General features: G+C 42.6%; 1 protein-coding gene across 3 annotated transcripts in view; it reads left to right on the forward strand.

Moving 5' to 3' along the window:
• The window catches only part of LRRC49 (leucine rich repeat containing 49), a 315450-nt gene that overhangs the window by 52389 nt on the left and 235412 nt on the right, over window positions 1-27649 (forward strand). For 2 of the 3 annotated variants that reach the window (XM_029575276.1, XM_029575278.1), the window contains exons 4-6: window positions 4315-4417; window positions 7840-8043; window positions 18073-18139. In XM_029575276.1, the coding sequence (XP_029431136.1) occupies window positions 4315-4417; window positions 7840-8043; window positions 18073-18139 (374 nt within the window). The remainder of the gene's footprint in view (window positions 1-4314; window positions 4418-7839; window positions 8044-18072; window positions 18140-27649) is intronic. The other variant, XM_029575277.1, reaches the window with a different exon arrangement.

Below are 27649 nucleotides of genomic sequence, written 5' to 3' on the forward strand. Positions count from 1 at the left end.
AATGGAACATAGTCAACATGGATTTACCTAAGGGAAGTCTTGCCTAACAAATCTGCTTCATTTTTTTGAAGGGGTTAATAAACATGTGGATAAAGGTGAACCGGTAGATGTAGTGTATTTGGATTTTCAGAAGGCGTTTGACAAAGTCCCTCATGAGAGGCTTCTACGTAAACTAAAAAGTCATGGGATAGGAGGCAATGTCCTTTCGTGGATTACAAGCTGGTTAAAAGACAGGAAACAGAGAGTAGGATTAAATGGTCAATTTTCTCAGTGGAAAAGGGTAAACTGTGGAGTGCCTCAGGGATCTGTACTTGGACCGGTGCTTTTCAATATATATATAAATGATCTGGAAAGGAATACGACGAGTGAGGTTATCAAATTTGCAGATGATACAAAATTATTTAGAGTAGTTAAATCACAAGCAGACTGTGATACATTGCAGGAGGACCTTGCAAGATTTGAAGACTGGGCATCCAAATGGCAGATGAAATTTAATGTGGACAAGTGCAAGGTGTTGCATATAGGGAAAAATAACCGTTGCTGTAGTTACACAATGTTAGGTTCCATATTAGGAGCTACCACCCAGGAAAAAGATCTAGGCATCATAGTGGATAATACTTTAAAATCATCAGCTCAGTGTGCTGCAGCAGTCAAAAAAGCAAATAGAATGTCAGGAATTATTAGGAAGGGAATGGTTAATAGAACGGAAAATGTCATAATGCCTCTATATCGCTCCATGGTGAGACCACACCTTGAATACTGTGTACAATTGTGGTCGCCGCATCTCATAAGAACATAAGAACATAAGAAAATGCCATACTGGGTCAGACCAAGGGTCCATCAAGCCCAGCATCCTGTTTCCAACAGTGGCCAATCCAGGCCATAAGAACCTGGCAAGTACCCAAAAACTAAGTCTATTCCATGTAACCATTGCTAATGGCAGTGGCTATTCTCTAAGTGAATTTAATAGCAGGTAATGGACTTCTCCTCAAAAAAGATATAGTTGCGATGGAGAAGGTACAGAGAAGGGCAACCAAAATGATAAAGGGGATGAAACAGCTTCCCTATGAGGATAGGCTGAAGAGATTAGGGCTGTTCAGCTTGGAGAAGAGACGGCTGAGGGGGGATATGATAGAGGTCTTTAAGATCATGAGAGGTCTTGAACGAGTAGATGTGACTCGGTTATTTTCACTTTCGAATAATAGAAGGACTAGGGGGCATTCCATGAAGTTAGCAAGTAGCACATTTAAGACTAATCGGAGAAAATTCTTTTTCACTCAACGCACAATAAAGCTCTGGAATTTGTTGCCAGAGGATGTGGTTAGTGCAGTTAGTGTAGCTGGGTTCAAAAAAGGTTTGGATAAGTACTTGGAGGAGAAGTCCATTAATGGCTATTAATCAATTTTACTTAGGGAATAGCCACTGCTATTAATTGCATCAGTAGCATGGGATCTTCTTAGTGTTTGGGTAATTGCCAGGTTCTTGTGGCCTGGTTTTGGCCTCTGTTGGAAACAGGATGCTGGGCTTGATGGACCCTTGGTCTGACCCAGCATGGCAATTTCTTATGTTCTTATGTTCTTAACTGCTTTAGGGTTCCCACGCATGGCCTCAGGCATAGGAGATGAAAAATCTAAACTAAGTTGCTCCAGGTCAGCAATGTTACCTATTAATGGATTCGGTACCACTCCTATTGATGGAATTGAGGGACCAACAGCTCCCAAGTTCTCTTGAACTTCAGTTGTCATCTTAAGAGGAGAGATCCGAAGACGTTTTCCTACTTCATGCAGTACTCTTTCACCCCGGTCCTCCTCGAACGGGCTTAACTGTTCAAACGGAATCCGTATATCAGTAAGGCCTAGACCAGTAGTAATTGAACTGCTTTTTGGAGGAGCTGGAATAACTGGAGCCCCGGGACTTAAGCTCACCTCTCCCAACGAAGGCGGAGTTTGCTCTTCTCCCTCCTTTGTAACGGGACCTTCCGGGGTAAAGAACTCTGATTGTGGGTAGAAGTTTGTCAATATTGTTTGCCCCGGGCTCGGTCTGACTGGGGTCGAGGCATCTTGTCGGACCTTGCCCTTCCGCTTTGTATGCGGCATTAAAAAAAATAATGAGAACTTAATTAATAGTCAAACAAATTGAATCCTTTACTCACTTTTCTGTATCCCGAAATAATTGATGAGATATAGAGCTTGCCTGAGAAACAATTCCAAATCCTTGTCAAAGAGGGTTGGCGCTTTCTCGCCTTTGCCGGCCTAAGTCGGACCAAGCTGTGCGCCCCTTACGGAGCGCGCTGCTTAGGCAGCGCGCCAACGTCGGCTATGCGCCATCTGCCTCCAAATTTAAGGAAGACGCACTCCTCTGACGTCACTCGGTGCCACCTCCTCTCAAGCCGAAAGTTGTTCCTCACCGCTAGATGTTAAACGGGTGACTTTGGGCTGTTCCGGAGGGAGGGTCTCTCACCGAATGCAGGTATGGGCTGATGTCTCACGCTCACTCCTCTCTCGAGCTCCCCTTATTTTATTTTTTGCTAAAGCTTATTGCTACATACGAGACTGAAGGGAGACCCCTGTGGCTGAGAATATCATGGCATGCTGGGCATGCTCATTGGGCTCAGAGTGCCAGTCAAAAGTTTCTAGAAACTTTGACAGAAAGTTTTCCGCAATAGGGCTCCATCCATGATGTCACCCATATGTGAGGACTACATCCTGCTGTCCTGGAATAACAGCTATTACAAGTTGAGCAATTTTGCTTTTTACAAGTTGCGCTTGCCTCCGGGCAGGCATAGGTTGTGCACACCGGCCGAGCGGCCCTACAAAGGCCTCTGGCCATGCCCCCACCGCTCCTCACCCCACCCCAGACCGCCCACACCCCGCCCCTTTTTTCAAGCTCCGGGCATATGTGCGTCCCAGGGCTTTGCATGTGTTGCCAGTCCTATGCAAAATAGGCTCTGCGTGCGTAACACCCTAAGCGCATAAATTCAGCTGGATTTACACGCGTAGGGCTTTTAGAATCTGCCCCTATAGTTCTCTTGGGTCATGATCGGAGTGCTTTTCCAGTGGTGTGATGTTTGTTAGTGGTCACACAGTTTCCAGTGGATGAGCCGTGCCACCTTACTATGCCTTTCTGTATATAGGCCTTCTGACATCAGCACTGTTATTGTTGAAGAACCAGTGGAAATGCTAATGTACTTATAAATAGCATACATTAATGCTGGTTGTACATGGGTGTTAGCTTACCCCTGCGTTAATGTGCGTTTAAGGTGAGCATTAATGCCTCTTAATTTACGCCAATAAAAAGGTACCATCTATTATTTATTTGTTGACCTTTATTATTCACGCCTGTGCAAATACATCTTCCCCTTTCTTTTACTTTACAGCTCTGTACAGCTTTGAAAACAAATATCATCACTCTAAAACTGTAATACACCATGTTTGAATGGACTTTTAAAATCTGATTTATAGAAGGTTTTGCCCATAGACATTTAGAGGCCAATTTTCAAAGAGTTTAGACTCCTAACTTTCTTACAGGCCGATATTATCCTTGTCCAATAGCCTGCTATTGGATGCGCGTTTTCCCTTACCCCTTATTCAGTAAGGGGAGGAAAACGCTCGTCCAACCCGCGGTACCTAATAGGCCCTCAACATGCAAATGCATGTTAATGGCCCTATTAGGTATGCGCGCGGGATACAGAAAGAAAATGTGCAGCCAAGCCGCACATTTTACTTTCAGAAATTAGCGCCGACCCAAAGGGCGGCGCTAATTTCTTCCGGCACTGGGAAAGTGCACAGAAAAACAGTAAAAACTGCTTTTCTGTGCACCCTCCGACTTAATATCATAGCGATATTAAGTCGGAGGTCCCGAAGAGTAAAAAAAAGTTTAAAAAAAAAATAAATTTGAATTCGGCCCGCGGTTGTCGGGCCGAAAACTGGACGCTCAATTTTGCCGGCGTCCGGTTTCCGAGCCCATGGCTGTCAGCGGGCTCGAGAACCGATGCCGGCAAAATTGAGCATCGGCTGTCAAACCCGCTGACAGCTGCCGCTCCTGTCAAAAAGGAGGCGCTAGGGACGCGCTAGTATCCCTAGCGCCTCCTTTTACCCGGATCTACTGCCGGACCTAATTTAAATACTGAATCGTGCTCGCCCGCTCTCCCGCAGACTTTACTGTATTGGCCCGAGAGTTAGGCTCCTAAATTGGCCCTTGTTTCACTAGGCTCCTAAATTTAGGAACTTAAAAAGTGGGTAGCTACAGGGGCAGAGTTAGGGCAGGGAAACTAAGGGGGTCATTGATTCATTGATTTATGCTCTTGTCTATTAGGGGATCACTCCAGTTTGATAAGGATTAAAAAGGGAGGCGTTCCAATTGTGCAGCGCTCTGCTGAAGAGAAAGCAGCAAATCCAGATCTGCTGAACCTGGAAAGGTGGGGAATTGTCTCTCTCAGGTGGAAAAAGATATGTAGGATGCATTATAACTTAAGAATAGAACATGCAGAAACCTCTGTAAGGAAATAGAAACCTAACCTTTTTATGCAGAACACAAAAAAATTTGGACAGTCAGCATTTAATAGAATATAGGGGTTCCATATTTGTTGGAATATAAAGGTGCTGAGTAATTAAACCTGATGCCAAATTTTATTTTAGTATGCATGCTAAAATCCCCCTTAGATCTAGTCACTAAAGGTAATGATTTGCCTAGCATCTATACATTATAAATGGTGCATGGGCCTTGTAGTGTGTGCATGCTGAGCCTATCAAAATCCTATGTGCTAACTGGCCTAAAGTGCAAGGGCAGGTTAGTATAGGCATCCCTCCCTCTTCTGTGAGCCTTCATTTGCACCTACCTAGGGATTTTTCCCTATTTCTTTATCTCCCTCAACATATCTAGACTGGTCATTGCAATGACGGTCCTGGGCCAGGTGCTATGTATTGGGACTCTTTCAGGAACCCTGCAATTATGGGCCCTGAATCCGGCCACTAGGTGTCACCCTTAATCAATGGCCATGACTTCCTTCACTGTATTCCCAGCCAATCCCAGAGATAAGAAGACAAGGATTGAACCAGGGACTTTCCACATGGCAATGCTCAGCACCATTGAGTCTGGAACACAGCGTTTGTATTCAAACATTTTCTTTTTCTAAAGGTTAACAGTGCTAGGCATCACTAGGAAGTAATTTCAAACTGACTTGTGAGTGGACTTCGATGAAAAGGAAATTGTGCTCTATATATCTGTACCATTTAAGAATCTGAACCATTTTAAAACATTCATGATAGAAAACAGAAAAATAAACCAGTGTTGAAAGTGTCTGCACAGAATGATTTGGCTTTAACTACTTCAATTATGTGGGTCCTCAACAAGTCATAATATATGTGTATTTGAGAGTATCACCATCAAAGGCTACAAAAATCTTTTATTACAAAATATACTAAAGCAATAATATATCAAACCATATTAAAATTTCAAGAGTAAATGCTTCTCTAAATTACCAATGTTTCCACACATCAATCACACTGTGAGCTCAACATCCTATTCACTCATTCATCCACATAAAAACATAACATATATTACAATCTCTTCCTAATTTTACTGCTAATATTATTGCAACTGTTTTATCTATGATCAAAAACTATTAAAGACAGATACACAACTATATATTGTAAGGATTCATTTTTCTTAAGCATTACCCATCAGCATATAGTATCTTCACCAAATCTTGTAAGGAATACTGAAAAAGGGGTATTAAGAACACAGTTAATGCTTCTTGAATTAGTTCCCTATATATCTTTTAAATTATTTCCCACCTTCACTAAATCTTATAATAAATGCTGAAAAAAGATATTAAGGATGCTGGTAATGTTTGTTGAATTAATTCGGACGATGGAAAAAGCCCTTTATTGAAATTTGCCCGACTCTGGCATCGTAAAACACAGTTAGAAATTGTGTGACTGCGGTGTGTATCAACAAAGGTAAAGCCGCAATCGATTTCTGTGTTTTACGATGCAAACTGAATGAAGTCATCTTCGCTAATGGTGCTGCGTGGTACTACCACACAATCAAAGTAGAGATTCATGACACAACAGGTTATAAGTTTCTAGTTTATGTACGACACTGTGGCATCGGCCCTGCAGGCATACCATAAGTCCTGCCCAAATTAATTGCCCCTGAGGCAGCTCTATATAAAAGAGCGAAACTCGGCCCGAGTCAGACAAATTTCAATAAAGGGCTTATTCCATCATCCGATTCTTGTTTTCTTCATTGCTCTACAGCCAACTGGATCGGCTTCCGCTTTTCTTTCTGTTGAATTAATTCTCCATGGAACGTTCCCCAACAAACATTACCAGAAACTTTCCTATGCTATGCTAATTTGTTAATATTGTGTTGTTACATCAGTGTTGGATGTGTATATATATATATTAGCTGAAACCCATTGAAATTCACTAGCACTCCCTTGTAGTACTCAGCACTACTTCTTTTCTCCTCAGCCCATACCCAGTATACTCTGATGCTTCACCTCAGTACTCCCAACACACTCTGCCCCAGACCCAGCAGACTGGCTCCCCTCACTGGTCTGACCTCCTCCCCCCAGCTTAATTCCAGCATAGTCTGACCTCCCTCACTAGCCCAAGCCCAGCACACTCTGACCCCCATGCCTACCCCAACCTCAGCACATTATGAGCCTCACTCCCCAGACTGACCCCACTACACTCTGACCCTCCCTCCCCCCAAGTCAGACCTCTGCATACTCGGACCCACCCTCCCCGTCGACCCCAGCATTGACTTCCCTCATCATCCTGGCTCCAGCACTCCCTGTCCTGCCCCCACCAGCCCAACCAGAGCATACTCTGTCTCTCTCCCAGTTCCACCTAGCGCACATTGCCGCTCCCAGCTTGACCCTAGCATGTTCTACTGCCCCTTTCCGCCACCTTGAACTCAGTCATCCCTGTGCCTCTTCCCGGCCTAACTACCATTAGCAAAAATAAGACACAAAGAAAAAACACAAAGCCTGAAGCACCCAAATTAAACAAAAATTCCCTTTTCTCCACCCACAAACCAACTTAAAGGCCTCACTGGCTTCCCGACCTCCTCCCACCCGAGGCCTTACCTCATCATGGCTTGGTGGGGGGGGGGGGGGGCGGACTTCCACAGGCAGGACTGATCCCCAGTTGCTCCTGCCTTCCAAAATGGCCACCGATGAGCCTGAGGCTGGTGCCAGACCATGTTGGGGTAAGGACTAGGATGGGGAGGGGGGGGGGGGCGATTTGTGGAAGGCCAGTGAGTTCTTTTATTCAGTCATGCTTAGGGAAGGGGCAGGGACGGGAACCAAGGCTAGGCGCTCAGGGGGAATGGGGTTTGGGAGTCAAGTGTTCCATTGTTGAAGTGGGTTTGGTTGAGAGGCAGGCAGGAAGCTGCACCAGCCCAGCCCTATCTGTTTAAGACTAGTAGGTCATGCACATGCACACTCCACCCACCACCCGCTCCACTTTTCCACACATGTTCTGGACATACCAAGCCTGCTGGGAAGTAGGGAGCGCATGTGTGCTGGCACATGCCCGCGAAGCCCACTCCCCAGTGACAGACAGCATCGGGCTAAGCACTTTGTGTGTGTGTGTGTGTGTGTGTATATATATAGTTATTTTTAATATAATATATCAATAATAATAAATGCTTATATTGTCATTTATATTTTCGAGTGTGACATATTTTCCTCACATATTTCTGTTCTTTTGCTGAATGCCTTGTGCCCTGTAATTGAGTGCATGTTGTGTGACACACTCGGCTCGTTTTTATATAAGCTAATTATAACTTTTTAATTGATGTTATTTAGGGTCTGCCATTTCTTTTCAGACAAAACTTGTCAGTTTTTCCAGTCATTGAAGGGGAGGAGCAGCTTTGTCTGTTAAACTTACAGCAGAACTTCTTAACTCGGATCCAGAATCTTGGCAATTTGCGGCGTCTCATATTCTTGGATTTATTTAGTAATCAGATTGAAGAAATAAATGGCATTTCAAATTTGCGCTCCCTCCGTGTTCTGATGTTGGGTGGTAACAGGTAAAAATTGAAGGTTTATACATAATAATATAGTGAAATATGGCAGATAAAGACCAAAAAAGTCCATCCAGTCTTCCCAACAAGTTTTTTTTTTTTTATTAGGGTAGCAGCACCTGCTCCATGCAGGCTACCCCAAGTATCTGTAATTTGTTTGTCTCTACATGCCTTAGAGATATTTATAAGAATGGTATTCTGATGCCTTATATCTGTTTAATACATATCTTCTGATTCCAAGTTGTCGTGGGATTTCTGGTTGTTGAAGACTGAACAACTTGGTTTAAATTCTGATGTTACATTCTTTAATTTTGCCAGTAGATGATGCTATGGACTGTGTGATAACTTAGAAAGGGAATGTGCAGATTTTCCTGACAGCCTTTAATAAGATTTAGCAAGTAGCGATCAGTCCCCTCTAAGAATTTTGAGGTGAGTTAGATTTATGAGTTATACAGTTCCAACTTGCTTTGTCTATGGCATTTTTAATCTTCTTTTACTGCTTAGATTAGTACCATCTTGATACTTGAGTATTATAAAATATTCATCCTACGATCTGCAGTAAGTAAGCAGTAAAATTAAACCAGAATTTTTTCCGTCGATAGCAGGGCTGAATTAGTCATGCTGTCATGGGGGATCTGTCAATCAGGTCCGGGAGGCGGAGCTTTACCAAGCAGAGATTTAGATTTTAGCTCTCTGCGGCTGCACGTGTGTTCTCGCGTAGGAAAGTAACAGATTCTCCTCAGTCTGTTCTTTCCACGAGCGGGATCGCACACGGGGCTGACTTCTCCTCAGCGTTTATTATTTTTTCTTAAAAATGTCAAAAAAGTCGGGGTTTAAACCATGTACCTGTGGCAAGGTAATGTCAGTCACGGATGGCCATGACCGATGTTACCGATGCCTGGGGCCAGAGCACAATTTACAAAATTGTGAATTTTGTGCCTGAATGTCTCCTAGAGCCCAAAAACAGCGGGCTTATAGGATACGGGAACTGTTCACTTTTTCGGAGCCATCGGAGGCTCATTCTTCACCTGGCCCCTCGACAACAACGGCTCCATCGCAAAAACGATCATCGTCGTGGGATCCTCAGCCCTCCAAGCTTGGAGGTAAGGACTTGCTGAGACGACATGGGCCATCGGATTCGACAGGACCGAGAGAGCCTCAGAGATCGGCGGAAGAAGCAACGGTGCTTAAAACTTCAGCACCTACAACTTATGCGCCCAAAGTACCTTCCGCGCCCAAATCACCGTCTGCGCATAAACCTTCTGCGCCCAAAATGACATCGGCGCACACAGCGCAGACAACAATCGCACACAAGGCGCCGAAGACTACGTGTACAGACCCGGAGACGTCTGCGCGCACATCACTAGACACTTCTGCGTGCTCGGCGCCGGAAGCAATGGCGCCAAAGACTTATGCACATAAGTCACAATATGCACACAACTTACAGAAAACATCAGCGCACATGGCGCTGAAGACATTGGAGCACACGACAACAAAGAAATCGAAGCACAATGGACTACGACAGTCCAAACACCCGTATCATTCGATACCACATGGGTTAAAACGAAAACATCAGTCTCTGGATGTACCTCATTAAGAACATAAGAACATAAGAAAATGCCATACTGGGTCAGACCAAGGGTCCATCAAGCCCAGCATCCTGTTTCCAACAGTGGCCAATCCAGGCCATAAAAACCTGGCAAGTACCCAAAAACTAAGTCTATTCCATGTAACCATTGCTAATGGCAGTGGCTATTCTCTAAGTGAACTTAATAGCAGGTAATGGACTTCTCCTCCAAGAACTTATCCAATCCTTTTTTAAACACAGCTATACTAACTGCACGAACCACATTCTCTGGCAACAAATTCCAGAGTTGAATTGTGCGTTGAGTAAAAAAGAACTTTCTCCGATTAGTTTTAAATGTGCCCCATGCTAACTTCATGGAGTGCCCCCTAGTCTTTCTACTATCCGAAAGAGTAAATAACCGATTCACATCTACCCGTTCTAGACCTCTCATAATTTTAAACACCTCTATCATATCCCCCCTCAGTCGTCTCTTCTCCAAGCTGAAAAGTCCTAACCTCTTTAGTCTTTCCTCATAGGGGAGTTGTTCCATTCCCCTTATCATTTTGGTAGCCCTTCTCTGTACTTTCTCCATCGCAATTATATCTTTTTTGAGATGCGGCGACCAGAATTGTACACAGTATTCAAGGTGCGGTCTCACCATGGAGCGATACAGAGGCATTATGACATTTTCCGTTTTATTCACCATTCCTTTTCTAATAATTCCCAACATTCTGTTTGCTTTTTTGACTGCAGCAGCACACTGCACCGACGATTTCAATGTGTTATCCACTATGACACCTAGATCTCTTTCTTGGGTTGTAGCACCTAATATGGAACCCAACATTGTGTAATTATAGCATGGGTTATTTTTCCCTATATGCATCACCTTGCACTTATCCACATTAAAATTTCATCTGCCATTTGGATGCCCAATTTTCCAGCCTCACAAAGTCTTCCTGCAATTTATCACAATCTGCTTGTGATTTAACTACTCTGAACAATTTTGTGTCATCTGCAAATTTGATTATCTCACTCGTCGTATTTCTTTCCAGATCATTTATAAATATATTGAACAGTAAGGGTCCCAATACAGATCCCTGAGGCACTCCACTGTCCACTCCCTTCCACTGAGAAAATTGTCCATTCAATCCTACTCTCTGTTTCCTGTCTTTTAGCCAGTTTGCAATCCACGAAAGGACATCGCCACCTATCCCATGACTTTTTACTTTTCCTAGAAGCCTCTCATGAGGAACTTTGTCAAACGCCTTCTGAAAATCCAAGTATACTGTATCTACTGGTTCACCTTTATCCACATGTTTATTAACTCCTTCAAAAAAGTGAAGCAGATTTGTGAGGCAAGACTTGCCCTGGGTAAAGCCATGCTGACTTTGTTCCATTAAATTATGTCTTTCTATATGTTCTGTGATTTTGATGTTTAGAACACTTTTCACTATTTTTCCTGGCACTGAAGTCAGGCTAACCGGTCTGTAGTTTCCTGGATCGCCCCTAGAGCCCTATTTAAATATTGGGGTTACATTTGCTATCCTCCAGTCTTCAGGTACAATGGATGATTTTAATGATAAGTTACAAATTTTTACTAATAGGTCTGAAATTTCATTTTTCAGTTCCTTCAGAACTCTGGGGTGTATACCCATCCGGTCCAGGTGATTTACTACTCTTCAGTTTGTCAATCAGGCCTACCACATCTTCTAGGTTCACCGTGATTTGATTCAGTCCATCTGAATCATTACCCATGAAAACCTTCTCCATTATGGGTACCTCCCCAACATCCTCTTCAGTAAACACCGAAGCAAAGAAATCATTTAATCTTTCCGCGATGGCCTTATCTTCTCTAAGTGCCCCTTTAACCCCTCGATCATCTAACGGTCCAACTGACTCCCTCACAGGCTTTCTGCTTCGGATATATTTAAAAATGTTTTTACTGTGAGTTTTTGCCTCTACAGCCAACTTCTTTTCAAATTCTCTCTTAGCCTGTCTTATCAATGTCTTACATTTAACTTGCCAATGTTTATGCTTTATCCTATTTTCTTCTGTTGGATCCTTCTTCCAATTTTTGAATGAGGATCTTTTGGCTAAAATAGCTTCTTTCACCTCCCCTTTTAACCATGCCGGTAATCGTTTTGCCTTCTTTCCACCTTTCTTAATGTGTGGAATACATCTGGACTGTGCTTCTAGAATGGTATTTTTTAACAATGACCACGCCTCTTGGACATTTTTTACTTTTGTAGCTGCTCCTTTCAGTTTTTTCCCAACAATTTTTCTCATTTTATCAAAGTTTCCCTTTTGAAAGTTTAGCACGAGAGCCTTGGATTTGCACACTGTTCCTTTTCCAGTCATTAAATCAAATTTGATCATATTATGATCACTATTGCCAAGCGGCCCCACCACCGTTACCTCTTTCACCAAGTCCTGTGCTCCACTGAGAATTAGATCTAAAATTGCTCCCTCTCTCGTCGGTTCCTGAACCAATTGCTCCATAAAGCTATCATTTATTCCATCCAGGAACGTTATCTCTCTAGTGTGACCCGATGATACATCTACCCAGTCTATATTGGGGTAATTGAAGTCTCCCATTATTACTGCACTACCAATTTGGTTAGCTTCCCTAATTTCTCTTAGCATTTCACTGTCCATCTCACCATCTTGACCAGGTGGACGGTAGTATACCCCTATCACTGTAGTCTTCCCTGACACACAAGGGATTTCTACCCATAAAGATTCAATTTTGTATTTAGTCTCATGCAGGATGTTTATCCTGTTGGACTCTTCAGAGTCCAGGTCCACAGAGGTGAAATCAAAACGCATAAGACGATCGCCGTCAGGAAGTAGAATCCACACAGGATCATCGTCACACCATCACCATAGGCGATCACATCACTCACATCAAAAGGCTGTGAAGGCGAGGGACACATGGGAAGTGAGCCCTTCTACATCTAGGTCCTCTCACGCATGCAGTGCAGACACCTTATCTCATCGAGACATAATACAAATCACTTCCTCTGCTGCATCTACATCCTCAGATAAGTCTGTTAGGACCACGGAGGGCAGGTTGGGGAGGAAGTATGATATGCCAAGTGCTTCTCCTCAAATTCCTCCGGTGCAACCTAAACTATGTGAATTACCAAAACAATCTGGTCGTTCAACAATGCCTCCTCAAACAAAAAAGGCATTTTTTCAATTATCCCAATCATTGGCAGGGCTTTATGAAACTCTTGAATCATCCTTTAAGATGTCTAACGATCTATCTGTGAGTTCCCCGGAACACAGTATACGTTCCTCTAGAGAACCGTCGGTGGAACCTCCAGCATCCCCAATAGCAAAACGACCAATTTGACCAATTCAACAACACGATACACCTATCAATCCTCTGTCTCCGCAAACATCCCCATCGTCATCTATCGGACTCCCATCGGATCCACAGGAACAACCGCACGAATCGTATTCCCCTCCAGAGGACCTGACCTACCCAAAATTTTTAGAAAAATTGGGCACGATATTACATCTGGAGGTACAAAAGGAGACAGACCCTAGATCAGAAACCTTTGGTCTCCTAAAGATTTTCGATACTCCGGGAGAACCAACATCTCTTCCACCACAGGAACTATTACATACCGTCTTACAGAAATCTTGGGAAACACCTTACTCTCTGTCAGCGGTTTCAAAGAAAACAGATTTAAAATTTCGTATGAGGAAAACATCACCTTACTCTATGCCGCAACTACTACATGCTTCAATTGTGGTAGAGTCTGCAATGCAAAGATTCAAAAAAGCAAAGACGCATACCTCCTATCCACCAGGCAAAGACAACCGATATTTAGATGAGTTTGGCAGAAAGATGTACCATAACTCAATGTTGAATGCCCGCATTATGCACCATCAATTCTACATGGTACAATATCTATATGAGTGCATACAAGCCACAAAGGGTATGCTTTCCTCGATGGCAGATCAGATACCACCGCCTCTTCATGACATGGAGGAGTGTTCTAGACATTTTCTGCGGTCAATCTATGAGGCATTTGAAACATCTTCTAGGGCGTCTGCAACAGCCTTCGCAGCCCGTAGGGTGGCATGGTTATGTTCTATTATGATACAAGAAGACTTACACAAGAAACTAACGAACCTCCTGTGTACAGGAGACAACCTGTTTGGAGAACGTTTTCAAGACACAGTCAGTAAATTAAAGGAGGAAGCTCTAGCAGTCCAATCCTTAACATTACAACCTCACTACTCGGCCACGCGTCGTTATGTAGGATCTACTTGTAGACAATCATATGCCCATAGGCCTTACAGATCTTATCAATCCTTTCGTACACAGACGTATCCATCATACCAGTGCCCTCCGCTGCAGCAACAAAACACAATTCAATGTAGGGGTAAACCACGTAACCAAAGACAGCAGACACAACAACCGGCTGCTGCAGTAAAATCAACACCATCTTTTTAATAACACAGCCACCACCACTACATCAAGCACCACCAGGGAGAATTCATTCTTGCCTGGCAGCCTGGGAGAGAATAACAACCGATCAATGGGTTTTAGAGATAGTACGACATGGCTACCAACTCCAATTTACCACAAAACCCATACTACCTCACCTTTCCACTCTAAAGAGTCAAAGCTTCCAACCACAACTGGGGGAGGAAATTGCTTTGCTTCGCAAACAGCAGGCCATTCGATGGATTTTCCCGAAAACCCAACAGGCGGGGTTTTATTCCCCATACTTCCTCATACCCAAAAGGTCGGGTGGCCTTCACCCCATATTAGATCTCCGGGAATTGAACAAATTCCTGACCAAAGAGAAATTCAAGATGGTATCGTTGAAATCGATCCTACCTCTGATTCAACCCAATGACTGGATGTGTTCCATCGATCTGAAGGATGCTTACACACATATTCCAATCCATCCATCCTCTTGGTGTTACCTATGCTTTCGCTGCGGCCATCAACACTACCAGTACAAGGTTCTTCCCTTTGGACTATCGGCTGCACCCAGGGTTTTCACCAAATGCATGGTTGTGGTGGTGGCTCATCTCAGACAACAGGGTATGACCATTTTTCCATATCTGGACGATTGGCTAAAAATAGCCTCGACCCCGGACATCTTACTCGAACACCTTCAACGGGTGATACAGTGCTTACAGGAATTGGGATTAGTGATCAATTTTCATAAATCACATCTCCAACCAACACAAAGACTACAATTTATAGGAGCAGGCCTGGACACTGTTCGCAACCGGGCATATCTCCCAACAGAAAGAATAACACAACTACATCAACTTCTCTACTCGTTGAACAACACTCAGAGGCCATCGGCAAGACAAATTTTGGTAGTCCTCGGCCACATGGCGGCGGCTATTTTCACAGTTCCCAACACCAGGCTACACATGAGACGCCTGCAATGGGGACTAAAACATCAATAGAAACAACACTCACAACCGTTGACAAAGAAGTTATTGTTGACCTCCGAGTTGAAACAGGACATAACATGGTGGCTTCTAAACTCCACCCTGTCCAAAGGAGCATTATTCAGTTCCCCCCTCACAACGCAGTTTTAACCACAGATGCGTCTCGCAAGGGATGGGGAGCACATCTCGAGATTTACGAAACCCAAGGGTTATGGGCAATCTCTGAGCAGACCCTGCAGATAAATTTATTGGAGCTCCGAGCAATTCGAAATGCGTTACAAGTGTTTCAAGATCACTTAAAGGGCTGCAGAGTCATGATCTACACAGACAATCAAGTAGCAATGTTTTATATCAACAAGCAAGGAGGGTCCAGTTCATGGTCCCTTTGCAAGGAGACCCTGATAATCTTCAAACATGCTTACCAACATTGCATACATCTGCAAGCAACTTACCTACCAGGAGTAGCAAATACAAGAGCGGACAAGCTAAGTCGCATCTTTCATCCTCACAAATGGACACTTAATTCGAGGTAGCCCAAGACATTTTCATTCATTGGGGGACGTCTGCAATAGATCTCTTTGCAACAGAGATCAACGCTCAAGTTCCCAAATTCTGCTCCATAAGACCAAGTCAGTTCAGGATCGCCCAGGATGCCTTTCTCATCCCGTGGACGACAGGCCTCTTGTATGCCTTTCCTCCCATACCACTCATAACAAGGACGATCCAAAAGTGCATAGCAAACAAGGCTCAACTGATACTCGTAGCTCCAGCCTGGCCATGGCAACCGTGGTACAGTTTCCTTCTCTGACTGTCCATCTCGGACCCAATTCGGTTACCAAATCGCCCAGATCTTCTCTCCCAAGATCAAGGAACACTTCTACACCTACTACACTCATCTCTCCATTTAACAGCATGGAGATTGAGAGGCTCCTTTTAACAGAACAGGGAGTTTCCACTTCGGCACAATCCATTTTGTTAGAATCCAGGAAGCTCTCAACAAGGAAAAACTATAGCTATAAATGGAAACGATACTCAACCTGGTGCACTTCTAAAGGTGTACCACCATTAGACTGTTCACCTGAGTTACTCATGGATTATCTACATACACTGTACACAGCTGGTCTTGCAACATTATCCATTAGGGTCCATCTCAGTGCCATAGCGGTATATCACAGACCACTTAACAATATTCCTATTTCCAATCACCCCTTATTATCTCGTTTCATCAAGGAGTTAACTCACCTTCGTCCGCCGATCTCTAAACCTCCAGTTCCGTGGAACCTCAACATAGTTCTTGAACAGCTTATGCTTTTCTCGTTTGAGCCCATGGACTCAGCACATATTAAATACCTCACATGGAAGGTGGTATTACTAGTTGCAGTAACATCAGCACAAGAAGTCAGTGAATTACAGGCCTTGGTCCATTATTCTCATTATTTACAGTTTCATCATCAAAAGGTGGTTCTCCGAACTCACCCATCCATCCTACCAAAAGTGGTTTCTCAATTCCATCTCAATCAAACTATAGAACTACCCATCTTTTTCCCTAAACCTCATGCAAATGACAGGGAAAAATTACTGCATACACTTGACTGCAAAAGAGCTTTAGCATACTACAAAGAAAGAACAAACTCGGATTCCTATGTTTCTCAACTCTTTGTCTCTTTCGACCTGAAGGCGCCTGGAATACCGGTGGCTAAACGCACCATCTCCAGCTGGATAGCACAATGCATCAAATTTTGTTACGACAAACAGAAGCTACAGCTACATTCTGTTCCCAAAGCTCATCAAGTTAGAGCAGTGGCGGCCTCATTGGCACATCTTAAAAATGTACAACCCATAGACATTTGTAAGGCAGCTACATGGTCATCGCTACATACCTTCACATCTCACTACTGCCTTGATCAACAAGCAGCCACTGATGCAAAGATAGGGCATGCAATCTCTATCCTCTTGAACACGGTGACTGCCACACTGTTCATGATCACGTATAAACATATATAACATAAACAACGTGATCGGGAGCTTGGGACTCCCATGACAGCATGGCTAATTCAGCCCTGCTATCGACGGGAAAAAGCAAGTTTGCTTACCGTAAACGGTGTTTCCATAAATAGCAGGATGAATTAGCCATGCTGACTGACAGATCCCCCATGACAGCATGGCTAATTCATCCTGCTATGTACGGAAACACTGTTTACGGTAAGCAAACTTGCTTTTTTTGTCTTTTAGAATCCCATATAAAATCTATTCCTGCCTAGCACAATTTGCAGAGTATCGTAGTAGATGTTAGCAGATAAATTATTTGGCCCATTCAATCTACCTGTTTATGCTATTGTAGCTGATAGTATCTCTTGGTTGTTAGCTGTCCAAATTTGACCCTCTTCACTGTTCTAGCTGTAGCAGTCACCATTTCTTATACTTAACTTGTCTATCCCTTCCCTTATCCATGTTAATGATCTTTCCAAGCTGTCAGCCATAGAAACTTGGCCACCTGCAGGATATCTTATCTCTTATCGCTCTCTGGTTCATATGGTCAAGCCAGCCTGAAAATGGCCACCTCCCCACAATTCCATCTGAGAAGAGATTACATATTTTACTTTAAATATGCCTTTTTTAAAGCATAATTTTAGTGATGAAATGTAGGGATTAGGATTTTTACAGTTGATCAGGAATGTCAACAGTGCTTTCCACTCCGTGCCCCTGGGAATGCCTCCCCCAATTGGGAAAAGGCCCATTTCTCTGGGTAAGGCACAGATAAGACAAGCACATGTGAATGGTTTTGAAAATTACCCTCAATTTTCTGCTGGTCTATAGTGCTACTGCAAGCATCTGTCATCCTTGAAGGTTGACAGATGCTTGCAGTTGTTCCCACATTTTAAAGAACAATTGAGGATTGGTAAGGGTATTTGACATATGCTTTCTTGATTGGAAAAGAGGAATTCTGGGGCTTCTAATGCAGCATAACTGCTTACTCTAGCAGGCTTGATTGATGGGAAGGAAAGTTAAGTTTTGTCAAATTGAATTGTGTGTTTCAGAATAAAGAAAATCTCACATCTGGAGAACTTGGTGAGCCTTGATATTTTGGATCTTCATGGCAATCAGGTACATAATGGTAAACTGTATACTGTTCTTTGAATTACAAACTCATGGCATAGGGAGCATAGTGGAAGAAAGTGTGATTGTGTGTGTGGATTTTGCTAGTAAAAAGAAGATGGTTTTCACAGCTGCTCTTCTACAGGGCCAGTGAGATTCATAAAGTCAACCACAGTGATATTATATGAATCAAGCAATTTTTAGACTGCTGCTTGCAGGTTATGAAAATGTAAATTTATTAAAACATGGGGAGAAATCTGTCAAGAAAATGACAGCCTTAACTTTATTTTATTGAACACTTTGGGCTATAGTATGTCCAGGTTACAGTGGGGTTAGCAGTACAGTGTTAGATTTCTTGCTGTACAGAAAAGCAACATTGGTGGTAAAAGTGTATTTTGCAGGTTTTCTCTTCACATTTGTACTCTGCAGTTTAAAAAGATTCATGACGTGCAGTGTGTTACACAATGCCGCAAACTTACCTTTTTATGGAATATCATTTATTTATTTCATTTAGCATATTTATAGACCTCCTTCCTGTCTTTCAAATCGTCACTCAGGGTGATGTACAATAAAAACAATAACTGTTCCTAACGGTGTACAATTAAAAACTTTTAAACTGATATATCAGCTAAAAACCCTAATCTCCGAACCTTAAAATAAAAATTCAGCCATTCAACTTAAACCAGAATCCACTAGAGGGAAGTCCAACTAGCAGGGAAACGAATGTGCCTCAAGATTCTTTCTGAAAGATCGCAATAAAAGATCTTGCCTCAGAGCTTCTAAAAACCTATTGCAGAGAGAGAGACCGATTACTGAAAATGAAAGGGCTAGAAGATGAGCTCTGCTAACCTCTTTAAATGCTGAAACTTGCAAAGGCACACATTGTTGAGGTCTTAAGCATTGTAAAAGAGTATACCACTCAGTTTATGTAAGATCTTAAAATGAGCACACAAATTCCTTGTACATACTGAGATCAGTCCAGTCTCCTGGGTTTTGCCTCCCCACCAGCAGATGGAGAGAGAAGTTTTGACTGTCTCTGCCCTATACCCTGAGGTGCCACCCAAAGTCGGTCAGTATTTCTCTGTCTCCAGCAGATGGTGGAGGTGCAAAATCCTGCAGTCTGTAGTTAGTCCTTAGTTGTTAAAAAAAAAAAAAAAAAGGAGAATAGTGTTAGTCCTTTAGGAGCTAATTTGGCTGGTCTATTTTTTTATTTAGAAAAAACAAAAAAAAGTCTTTGAGGAGTAGCCTCCCAGTGGGTTGGTAGGTCCTGAGGGGACCATCCCCTCTGGTATTGAGGCTGGTGGAGCTGGGGGTCGAGGATCCTGCTACTGCTCCCCTAAGCCACTGAGGAGATACTGGGGAGCCCGGCTCACTCTCCTCCTTTGGTTCAGGACCCATGCTGTGGACAGCGGCGGCTCAGGTTTACAAAAATAAAAGAACCGAGCATGCTTTTTATTTTGGTGGTGTTTCTCTTCTCTTGCTGCCAATTTCTCCTGCTGCTGCGGCTCGCGTTCGGGGGTCGGCTTACCGTTTTTCTCATTCCGTTGCGGTGCCTTTCCTCCTGATGCCTCGTGGCTCGGCCTGCCGGGCCTGTGGCGATGTGCACGCCTGCGTGTCTCACAATGGGGTCTGCTCTGCTTGCCTCCCCAGGGGACAAGGCACGTCTCTGGAGCTGGGGAGTGGCGTTTCTGGACTGCGACGACGGCCTGAGCGTGAGAGGCTGGCTGCCTTTGATCTGTTCCCGCTTAGCGCCGGAACGGAGGCCATTTTGTCAACTTTTCATGCGGCAACATGGACAGCAATGGGGGAAGAGGAATCCCCTCCTCCCCTTTCCCCGAAGCCCTCGGCACCCAAGGGGGGCGGCGCTGGGGCTGGCAATGTTGGGGCAATGGAGGAGAGCTCCGAGGGGGCCTCAGACTCCTCCTTTTCATCTGATTTTATCCTCCTACTGCATAGGGCCTTTAAGGCATGGAGGTCCACGAGAAAGAACGCGGGAAGCAGCGGCCGTTCCCGCGCATCCCGGTCTTCCAGGGTAGTGGCACCACCTTCTCTTAAGCGGACTAGGTCCATAGAGGCTGCGGGGGCTCCTAAAGCTAAACGTGCCCTCCGGACCGGCTCCTCCCGTCCGCGTTCAGATTCTTCCTCCGAGTCCTCGGAGCCAGGGGCCCGGCCTCCTCAGGATCCTGTAGAGAAGGTCCAGAGTTCTTCTTCTCTTCCCGGCTCCCAGGTGGTTCGTCTCTTTCGGAAAGATGAACTTGGCCCTCTGATTCCCGCAATTTTGGAGGAGTTGGGTATTGAAGCCCCTCTGGAGGACTTCTGCATTGTCTTGATCGATCCAGTCATAGTCTGTCGCTGTGGTCCAATCAAGTCGTTTCCATTTCACCTCTCGGTTATGGATTTGTTATTTCGAGAGTGGGATACACCAGACCTGGGCCTCAAGGTCAGTAAAGCTATGGACAAGTTGTATTCCTTGCCAGAAGAGATACTGGAGCTGCTGCAGATTCCCAAGGTGGATGCGGCGGTATCAGCCATCACCAAAAAGACCACTATTCCGGTTACAGGGGCTACGGCCCTCAAGGACCTTCAGGATTGCAAGCTCGAAGTCCAGCTTAAAAAGATTTTCGAAGTTTTGGCGCTGGGAGTCCGGGCTGCCATGTGCAGTAGTTTCTCCTTGCGGGCAGGACTTTGCTGGGTCCAGCAGTTGCAGAGTTGTGCCTCGCTGTCGGAGGAGGAAACTATCTGGAAGCGGCGGTGGCTTGCAGTGCGGATGCGCTTTATGATTTTATTTATTTAAATTCTTTTCTATACCGTCGCCAAGTTATATACCATCGCAACGGTTTACATGTAGGCATATAAATTTATGTAGGTGGATGCGTACTATAGTACATTCTAACAGGTGCCACAAAAGGTTCAGTTACAATAAATTTTTAAAGACAATCAATTGTTTAGTGAAGTAGATCATGACCAAGTGTACCTGTAAGGTACGGTTCACGGGTAAAAATCATATTTATAATGTTTACAATTACGTTTATTGTGAGGTAGAGTCATAGATTATTAAAATGCACATTCTTAGAATAGTGCTGTGTGCTGGTGTTCTTCTGCCTATTCCTGTATATTTTCATTCTCCAGTCTCTTTATAAAATGCTTGTTTAAAAAGCCATGTTTTAAAACTTTTCTTAAAGGTTTTGAGATCTCTTTGCAATCTGATCTCTAGAGGCATTGTGTTCCAAAGTGTGGGGCATGCTAAAGATAAGGCCCTTTCTCTCACTTGAGTTAGTCTCGCTGTTTTTACTGAGGGAATGGTTAAGAGTGCTTTATTTGCCGATCGAAGGTTTCTCTGTGGGACATGCACTCGCAATGCTGTGTTTAACCAGTCCGATTTTTTTTATCATGTATTAGTTTATGTATGGTACATAGGGCTTTGTATTTAATTCTGTGTTCAATAGGTAGCCAATGTAATTCTGCCAGGGTTTTGGTTATATGGTCCCTCCTCCCTTTTCCGGTTAGTATTCTAGCTGCTGTGTTTTGAAGTATTTGAAGTGGCCTTAATGTTGAATTCAGGAGTCCTAGTAAAAGGACATTACAGTTCTGGAGAAAACTAGTGCTTGAAGTACTGTTCTGAAATCAGTTAGTGTTAGTAGTGGTTTTAGTTTTCTGAGTACCATGAGTTTTGCATAGCCTTCTTTTACTTTTAGCGATATGTGCTGTTTTAGATTGATTTCTGGGTCCATTATTGTTCCAAGGTTTCATACTTTTTCAGCTAGTTCAATTTTCTGGTTGTCTTTGAGGATTATTGGAGTTTGGATGATTTCAATATTTTTCTGTTCTAAGTGTAGAAATTATGTGTTTTTAATATTAATCACAAGTTCCATTCGGTTTAGCAGTTGTTTTATAATGTTAGCTAGGTTTAACATTTTCTCTAGTGTGTCCTCGATTGGTGAGATTAGTTGAATATCCTCTGCATAAATGTAATGTATGATTCCTAGACCTGCTAGCAGATGACATAAGGGCAGCATGTATATGTTAAAGAGGGTTGCAGACAGGGCTGATCCCTGCAGTACTCCTGTTTTGAGATTGACTTTTTCTGAAAATACATTTATTTATTCATTTATTTTAGTTTTTTCTATACCGGCATTCGTGAGAGTATCACATCATGCCGGTTTACAATAAACAGGGGAGTGATGAGAGGTATAGTGAACAAATTAAATAACAAGTGCTGAACCAAAACACAGTTACAGTTACAATAAAACAGGGATAAGTACAACTTGGAGCAGAGAAGTGATAGGAAGATTAACATAATATATTAACCCAACTTTGACGAGGTACATTTACAAAGATTTGACGAGGTACATTAACAGGAGATTATGGTATTTGCTAGGTATTGTCCATTTGAACTTATTGTGGATTTTTTACGAGAGGGTAATGATAGGAAGTAATAGTTTTCTGCATATGGGTAGTTATTGGAAGATGGTTAGACGTGGTTAGAGGTGAGTAATGATTTAATCCGAGTCTGGGAAGGCTTTTTTGAATAGCCACGTTTTGAGTCTTTTCCTGAAAGTTGGGAGGCAAGGTTCCTGCCGTAGCTCTGGTGCTGTGGAGAAAGCCCTGTCTCTGAAAGTTATATGAAGGGAGGGATTCAGTTTTGTTAGGAACTGGGGAACCTTTTGGGGAAGGGGGAGTCTCTTCCGAAGGGATGGGCTCCACCTTAACCAGGGTGGAACCAGACTGCTGGCGCTAACCTTTAAAAAGGAGATATAGAGCAGCTTTTAAACTAGAACAAAGGGGAAAGCCGACAGTCGCTCAGCAGCGCATGGTTCGGAGAGAGGTATCTTCAAAGGATACTAATGATACATTAGAATTAGGGCATCCCGACAGTGAGGTTCCAATAATTAGAAAAATAGTTCATGTGCTTGTAACTAAAAACTCACCTGAGCTAAAAAATTCTAACTTATCCCTATCAATTAAAAAGCAGAATGAAATTACAAACAAAAAACAAACTTTGAAATGTTTGTATGCTAATGCCAGAGGTCTAAGAAGATGGGAGAATTAGAATGTATAGCAGTGAATGATGACATAGACTTAATTGGCATCTCAGAGACATGGTGGAAAGAGGATAACCAATGGGACAGTGCTATACTGGGGTACAAATTATATCGCAATGACAGTGAGGAGTACCCGGGAGGAGGTGTGGCGCTTTATGTCCGGGATGGCATAGAGTCCAACAGGATAAACATCCTGCATGAGACTAAATGCATGAGACCTGCTACCACTCTGCCAACTACTTACAAAATTAAGCCTGAAACATTTCCTTTTTGCAGACGACGTACAGATCGTAATCCCTATAAAAGAATCAATCTCAAAAACAATGGAATACTGGGACAGTTGCCTATTAGAAATTAAACTTCTCCTCAACAGTCTAAACCTTGTACTCAATGCTTCGAAAACAGAATTCCTGCTCATATCACTGGAAAACAATAACACACTTCCTAAACCACCCACACTCCTTCAAACAACCCACGTAAGAGACTTAGGAGCCATCCTAGACAATCGTCTCAACCTCAAAACATTCATTAACCAAACCACCAAAGATTGCTTCTACAAATTACATATCCTGAAAAGAATAAAACCGCTGTTTCACACTCAGGACTTCAGAACAATCTTGCAAGCAATAATCTTTTCCAAACTAGATTATTGCAACTCATTACTATTAGGCCTCCCAGCTTCTTACACCAAACCTTTACAAATGGTTCAGAACTCTGCAGCCACAGTCCTTACAAATTCCAGGAAAATTGACCACATTTCACCTATTCTCAAAAACCTCCATTGGCTTCCGATCCACTATAGAATCATGTACAAAACCATTAACATCATTTACAAAACTATCAACCAACACACGCAACTCGACCTACAAATACCACTTAAAAAATTCACCTCCGCCAGGCCTATCAGGGAACACTACAAAGAGTCACTCCAAATTCCAAAGGCCAAAACCTACCAACATAAATCCTTGAGTCTCAGAGCCTTCTCATCAGCAGGTCCAGCTCTCTGGAACTCGATCCCACCTGATTTGAGACAAGAGCCATGCTCTTTAACATTTAGGAAAAGACTAAAAACTTGGCTTTTCAAAAAAGCATTTCCAAGCCTTGAATAAAACCTCCTCTCACTAGCACTAACTCGTATGCAATAATGGAATGTAAACACGAATCAACCAACCTCAAACCCTCTCTCACTAATTCCTGCTGAATATTTATCATACTATTACCATTCACAACTGTGTCATATTTATTCATTTGATTACCTATGTACCGTTTCATAGTCTTATTTTTTCACTTGCTATTCTAATGTATCAATAGGCTGAAATGTAAATATTGTGCTGTTCAATTTCTCCCCTTCCATCCCAAGTTTATTTTCCTTGTTTTTTGTAACTTTCCCTCTCCCTTTTTCTGATTCACTGTATTTAAAGTTCAAGGTTCTTATTGAAAATATTCTTTTTTACGTTACGTTATGCTTTACACTCCTTGTTATTTGTAAACCGGGTTGATGTGATGCATATCATGAAACTCGGTATAACAAAAACAATAAATAAATAAAATAAATAAAATAAATAAATAAATACAAACTTGAACCTTTATGGGTAGAAATCCCTTGTGTGTCGGGGAAGACTATAGTGATAGGGGTATACTACCGTCCACCTGGTCAAGATGGTGAGACGGACAGTGAAATGGTAAGAGAAATTAGGGAAGGTAACCAAATTGGTAGTGCAGTAATAATGGGAGACTTCAATTACCCCAATATTGACTGGGTAAATGTATCATCAGGACATGCTAGAGAGATAACGTTCCTGGATGGAATAAATGATAGCTTTATGGAGCAATTGGTTCAGGAACCGACGAGAGAGGGAGCAATTTTAGATCTAATTCTCAGTGGAGCACAGGACTTGGTGAGAGAGGTAACAGTGGTGGGGCCGCTTGGCAATAGTGATCATAATATGATCAAATTTGATTTAATGACTGGAAGAGGAACAGTGTGCAAATCCAAGGCTCTCGTGCTAAACTTTCAAAAGGGAAGCTTTGATAAAATGAGAAAATTTGTTAGAAAAAAACTGAAAGGAGCAGCTACAAAAGTAAAAAATGTCCAAGAGGCGTGGTCATTGTTAAAAAATACCATTCTAGAAGCACAGTCTAGATGTATTCCACACATTAAGAAAGGTGGAAAGAAGGCAAAACGATTACCGGCATGGTTAAAAGGGGAGGTGAAAGAAGCTATTTTAGCCAAAAGATCTTCATTCAAAAACTGGAAGAAGGATCCAACAGAAGAAAATAGGATAAAGCATAAACGTTGGCAAGTTAAATGTAAGACATTGATAAGACAGGCTAAGAGAGAATTTGAAAAGAAGTTGGCTGTAGAGGCAAAAACTCACAGTAAAAACATTTTTAAATATATCCGAAGCAGAAAGCCTGTGAGGGAGTCAGTTGGCCCGTTAGATGATCGAGGGGTTAAAGGGGCATTTAGAGAAGATAAGGCCATCGCAGAAAGATTAAATGATTTATTTGCTTCGGTGTTTACTGAAGAGGATGTTGTAATGGAGAAGGTTTTCATGGGTAATGATTCAGATGGACTGAATGAAATCACAGTGAACCTAGAAGATGTGGTAGGCCTGATTGACAAACTGAAGAGTAGTAAATCACCTGGACCGGATGGTATACACCCCAGAGTTCTGAAGGAACTAAAATATGAAATTTCAAACCTATTAGTAAAAATTTGTAACCTATCATTAAAATCATCCATTGTACCCGAAGACTGGAGGATAGCAAATGTAACCACAATATTTAAAAAGGGCTCCAGGGGTGATCCAGGAAACTACAGACCGGTTAGCCTGACTTCAGTGCCAGGAAAAATAGTGGAAAGTGTTCTAAACATCAAAATCACAGAACATATAGAAAGACATGGTTTAATGGAACAAAGTCAGCATGGCTTTACCCAAGGCAAGTCTTGCTTCACAAATCTGCTTCACTTTTTTGAAGGAGTTAATAAACACGTGGCTAAAGGTGAACCGGTAGATGTAGTATACTTGGATTTTCAGAAGGCGTTTGACAAAGTTCCTCATGAGAGGCTTCTAGGAAAAGTAAAAAGTCCTGGGATAGGTGGCGATGTCCTTTCGTGGATTGCAAACTGGCTAAAAGACAGGAAACAGAGAGTAGGATTAAATGGACAATTTTCTCAGTGGAAGGGAGTGGGCAGTGGAGGGCCTCAGGGATCTGTATTGGGACCCTTACTTTTCAATATATTTATAAATGATCTGGAAAGAAATACGAGTGAGATAATCAAATTTGCAGATGACACAAAATTGTTCAGATTAGTTAAATCACAAGCAGATTGTGATAAATTGCAGGAAGACCTTGTGAGACTGGAAAATTGGGCATCCAAATGGCAGATGAAATTTAATGTGGATAAGTGCAAGGTGATGCATATAGGGAAAAATAACCCATGCTGTAATTACACAATGTTGGGTTCCACATTAGGTGCTACAACTCAAGAAAGAGATCTAGGGGTCATAGTGGATAACACATTGAAATCGACGGTTCAGTGTGCTGCGGCAGTCAAAAAAGCAAACAGAATGTTGGGAATTATTAGAAAGGGAATGGTGAATAAAACGGAAAATGTCATAATGCCTCTGTATTGCTCCATGGTGAGACCGCACCTTGAATACTGTGTACAATTCTGGTCGCCGCATCTCAAAAAAGATATAATTGCGATGGAGAAGGTACAGAGAAGGGCTACCAAAATGATAAGGGGAATGGAACAGCACCCCTATGAGGAAAGACTAAAGAGGGTTAGGACTTTTCAGCTTGGAGAAGAGCCGGCTGAGGGGGGATATGATAGAGATGTTTAAAATTATGAGAGGTCTAGAACGGGTAGATGTGAATCGGTTATTTACTCTTTCGGATAGTAGAAAGACTAGGGGGCACTCCATGAAGTTAGCATGGGGCACATTTAAAACTAATCGGATAAAGTTCTTTTTTACTCAACGCACAATTAAACTCTGGAATTTGTTGCCAGAGGATGTGGTTAGTGCAGTTAGTATAGCTGTGTTTAAAAAAGGATTGGATAAGTTCTTGGAGGAGAAGTCCATTACCTGCTATTAAGTTCACTTAGAGAATAGCCACTGCCATTAGCAGTGGTAACATGGAATAGACTTAGTTTTTGGGTACTTGCCAGGTTCTTATGGCCTGGATTGGCCACTGTTGGAAACAGGATGCTGGGCTTGATGGACCCTTGGTCTGACCCAGTATGGCATTTTCTTATGTTCTTATATGTGTCTCCTCCATATATAAATATCACTTAAAAAAATGTTTTTATTTTTATTAATCACAAAAATATTAACGAAATAATTTTTCTAAGAGGGGAGACCTCAGTACTGGTAAGACATCTGATTAACCAGAATTTTAATACCGAGTTGTTGCAGTCATAGGTCTTACTGCCTCTTATTTTTTCTTGTTAGTTTAAAATATGTTCATT

This window comes from Rhinatrema bivittatum, chromosome 13 (assembly GCF_901001135.1).
Source record: "Rhinatrema bivittatum chromosome 13, aRhiBiv1.1, whole genome shotgun sequence".
In the NCBI taxonomy this organism is placed as follows: Eukaryota; Metazoa; Chordata; class Amphibia; order Gymnophiona; family Rhinatrematidae; genus Rhinatrema; species Rhinatrema bivittatum.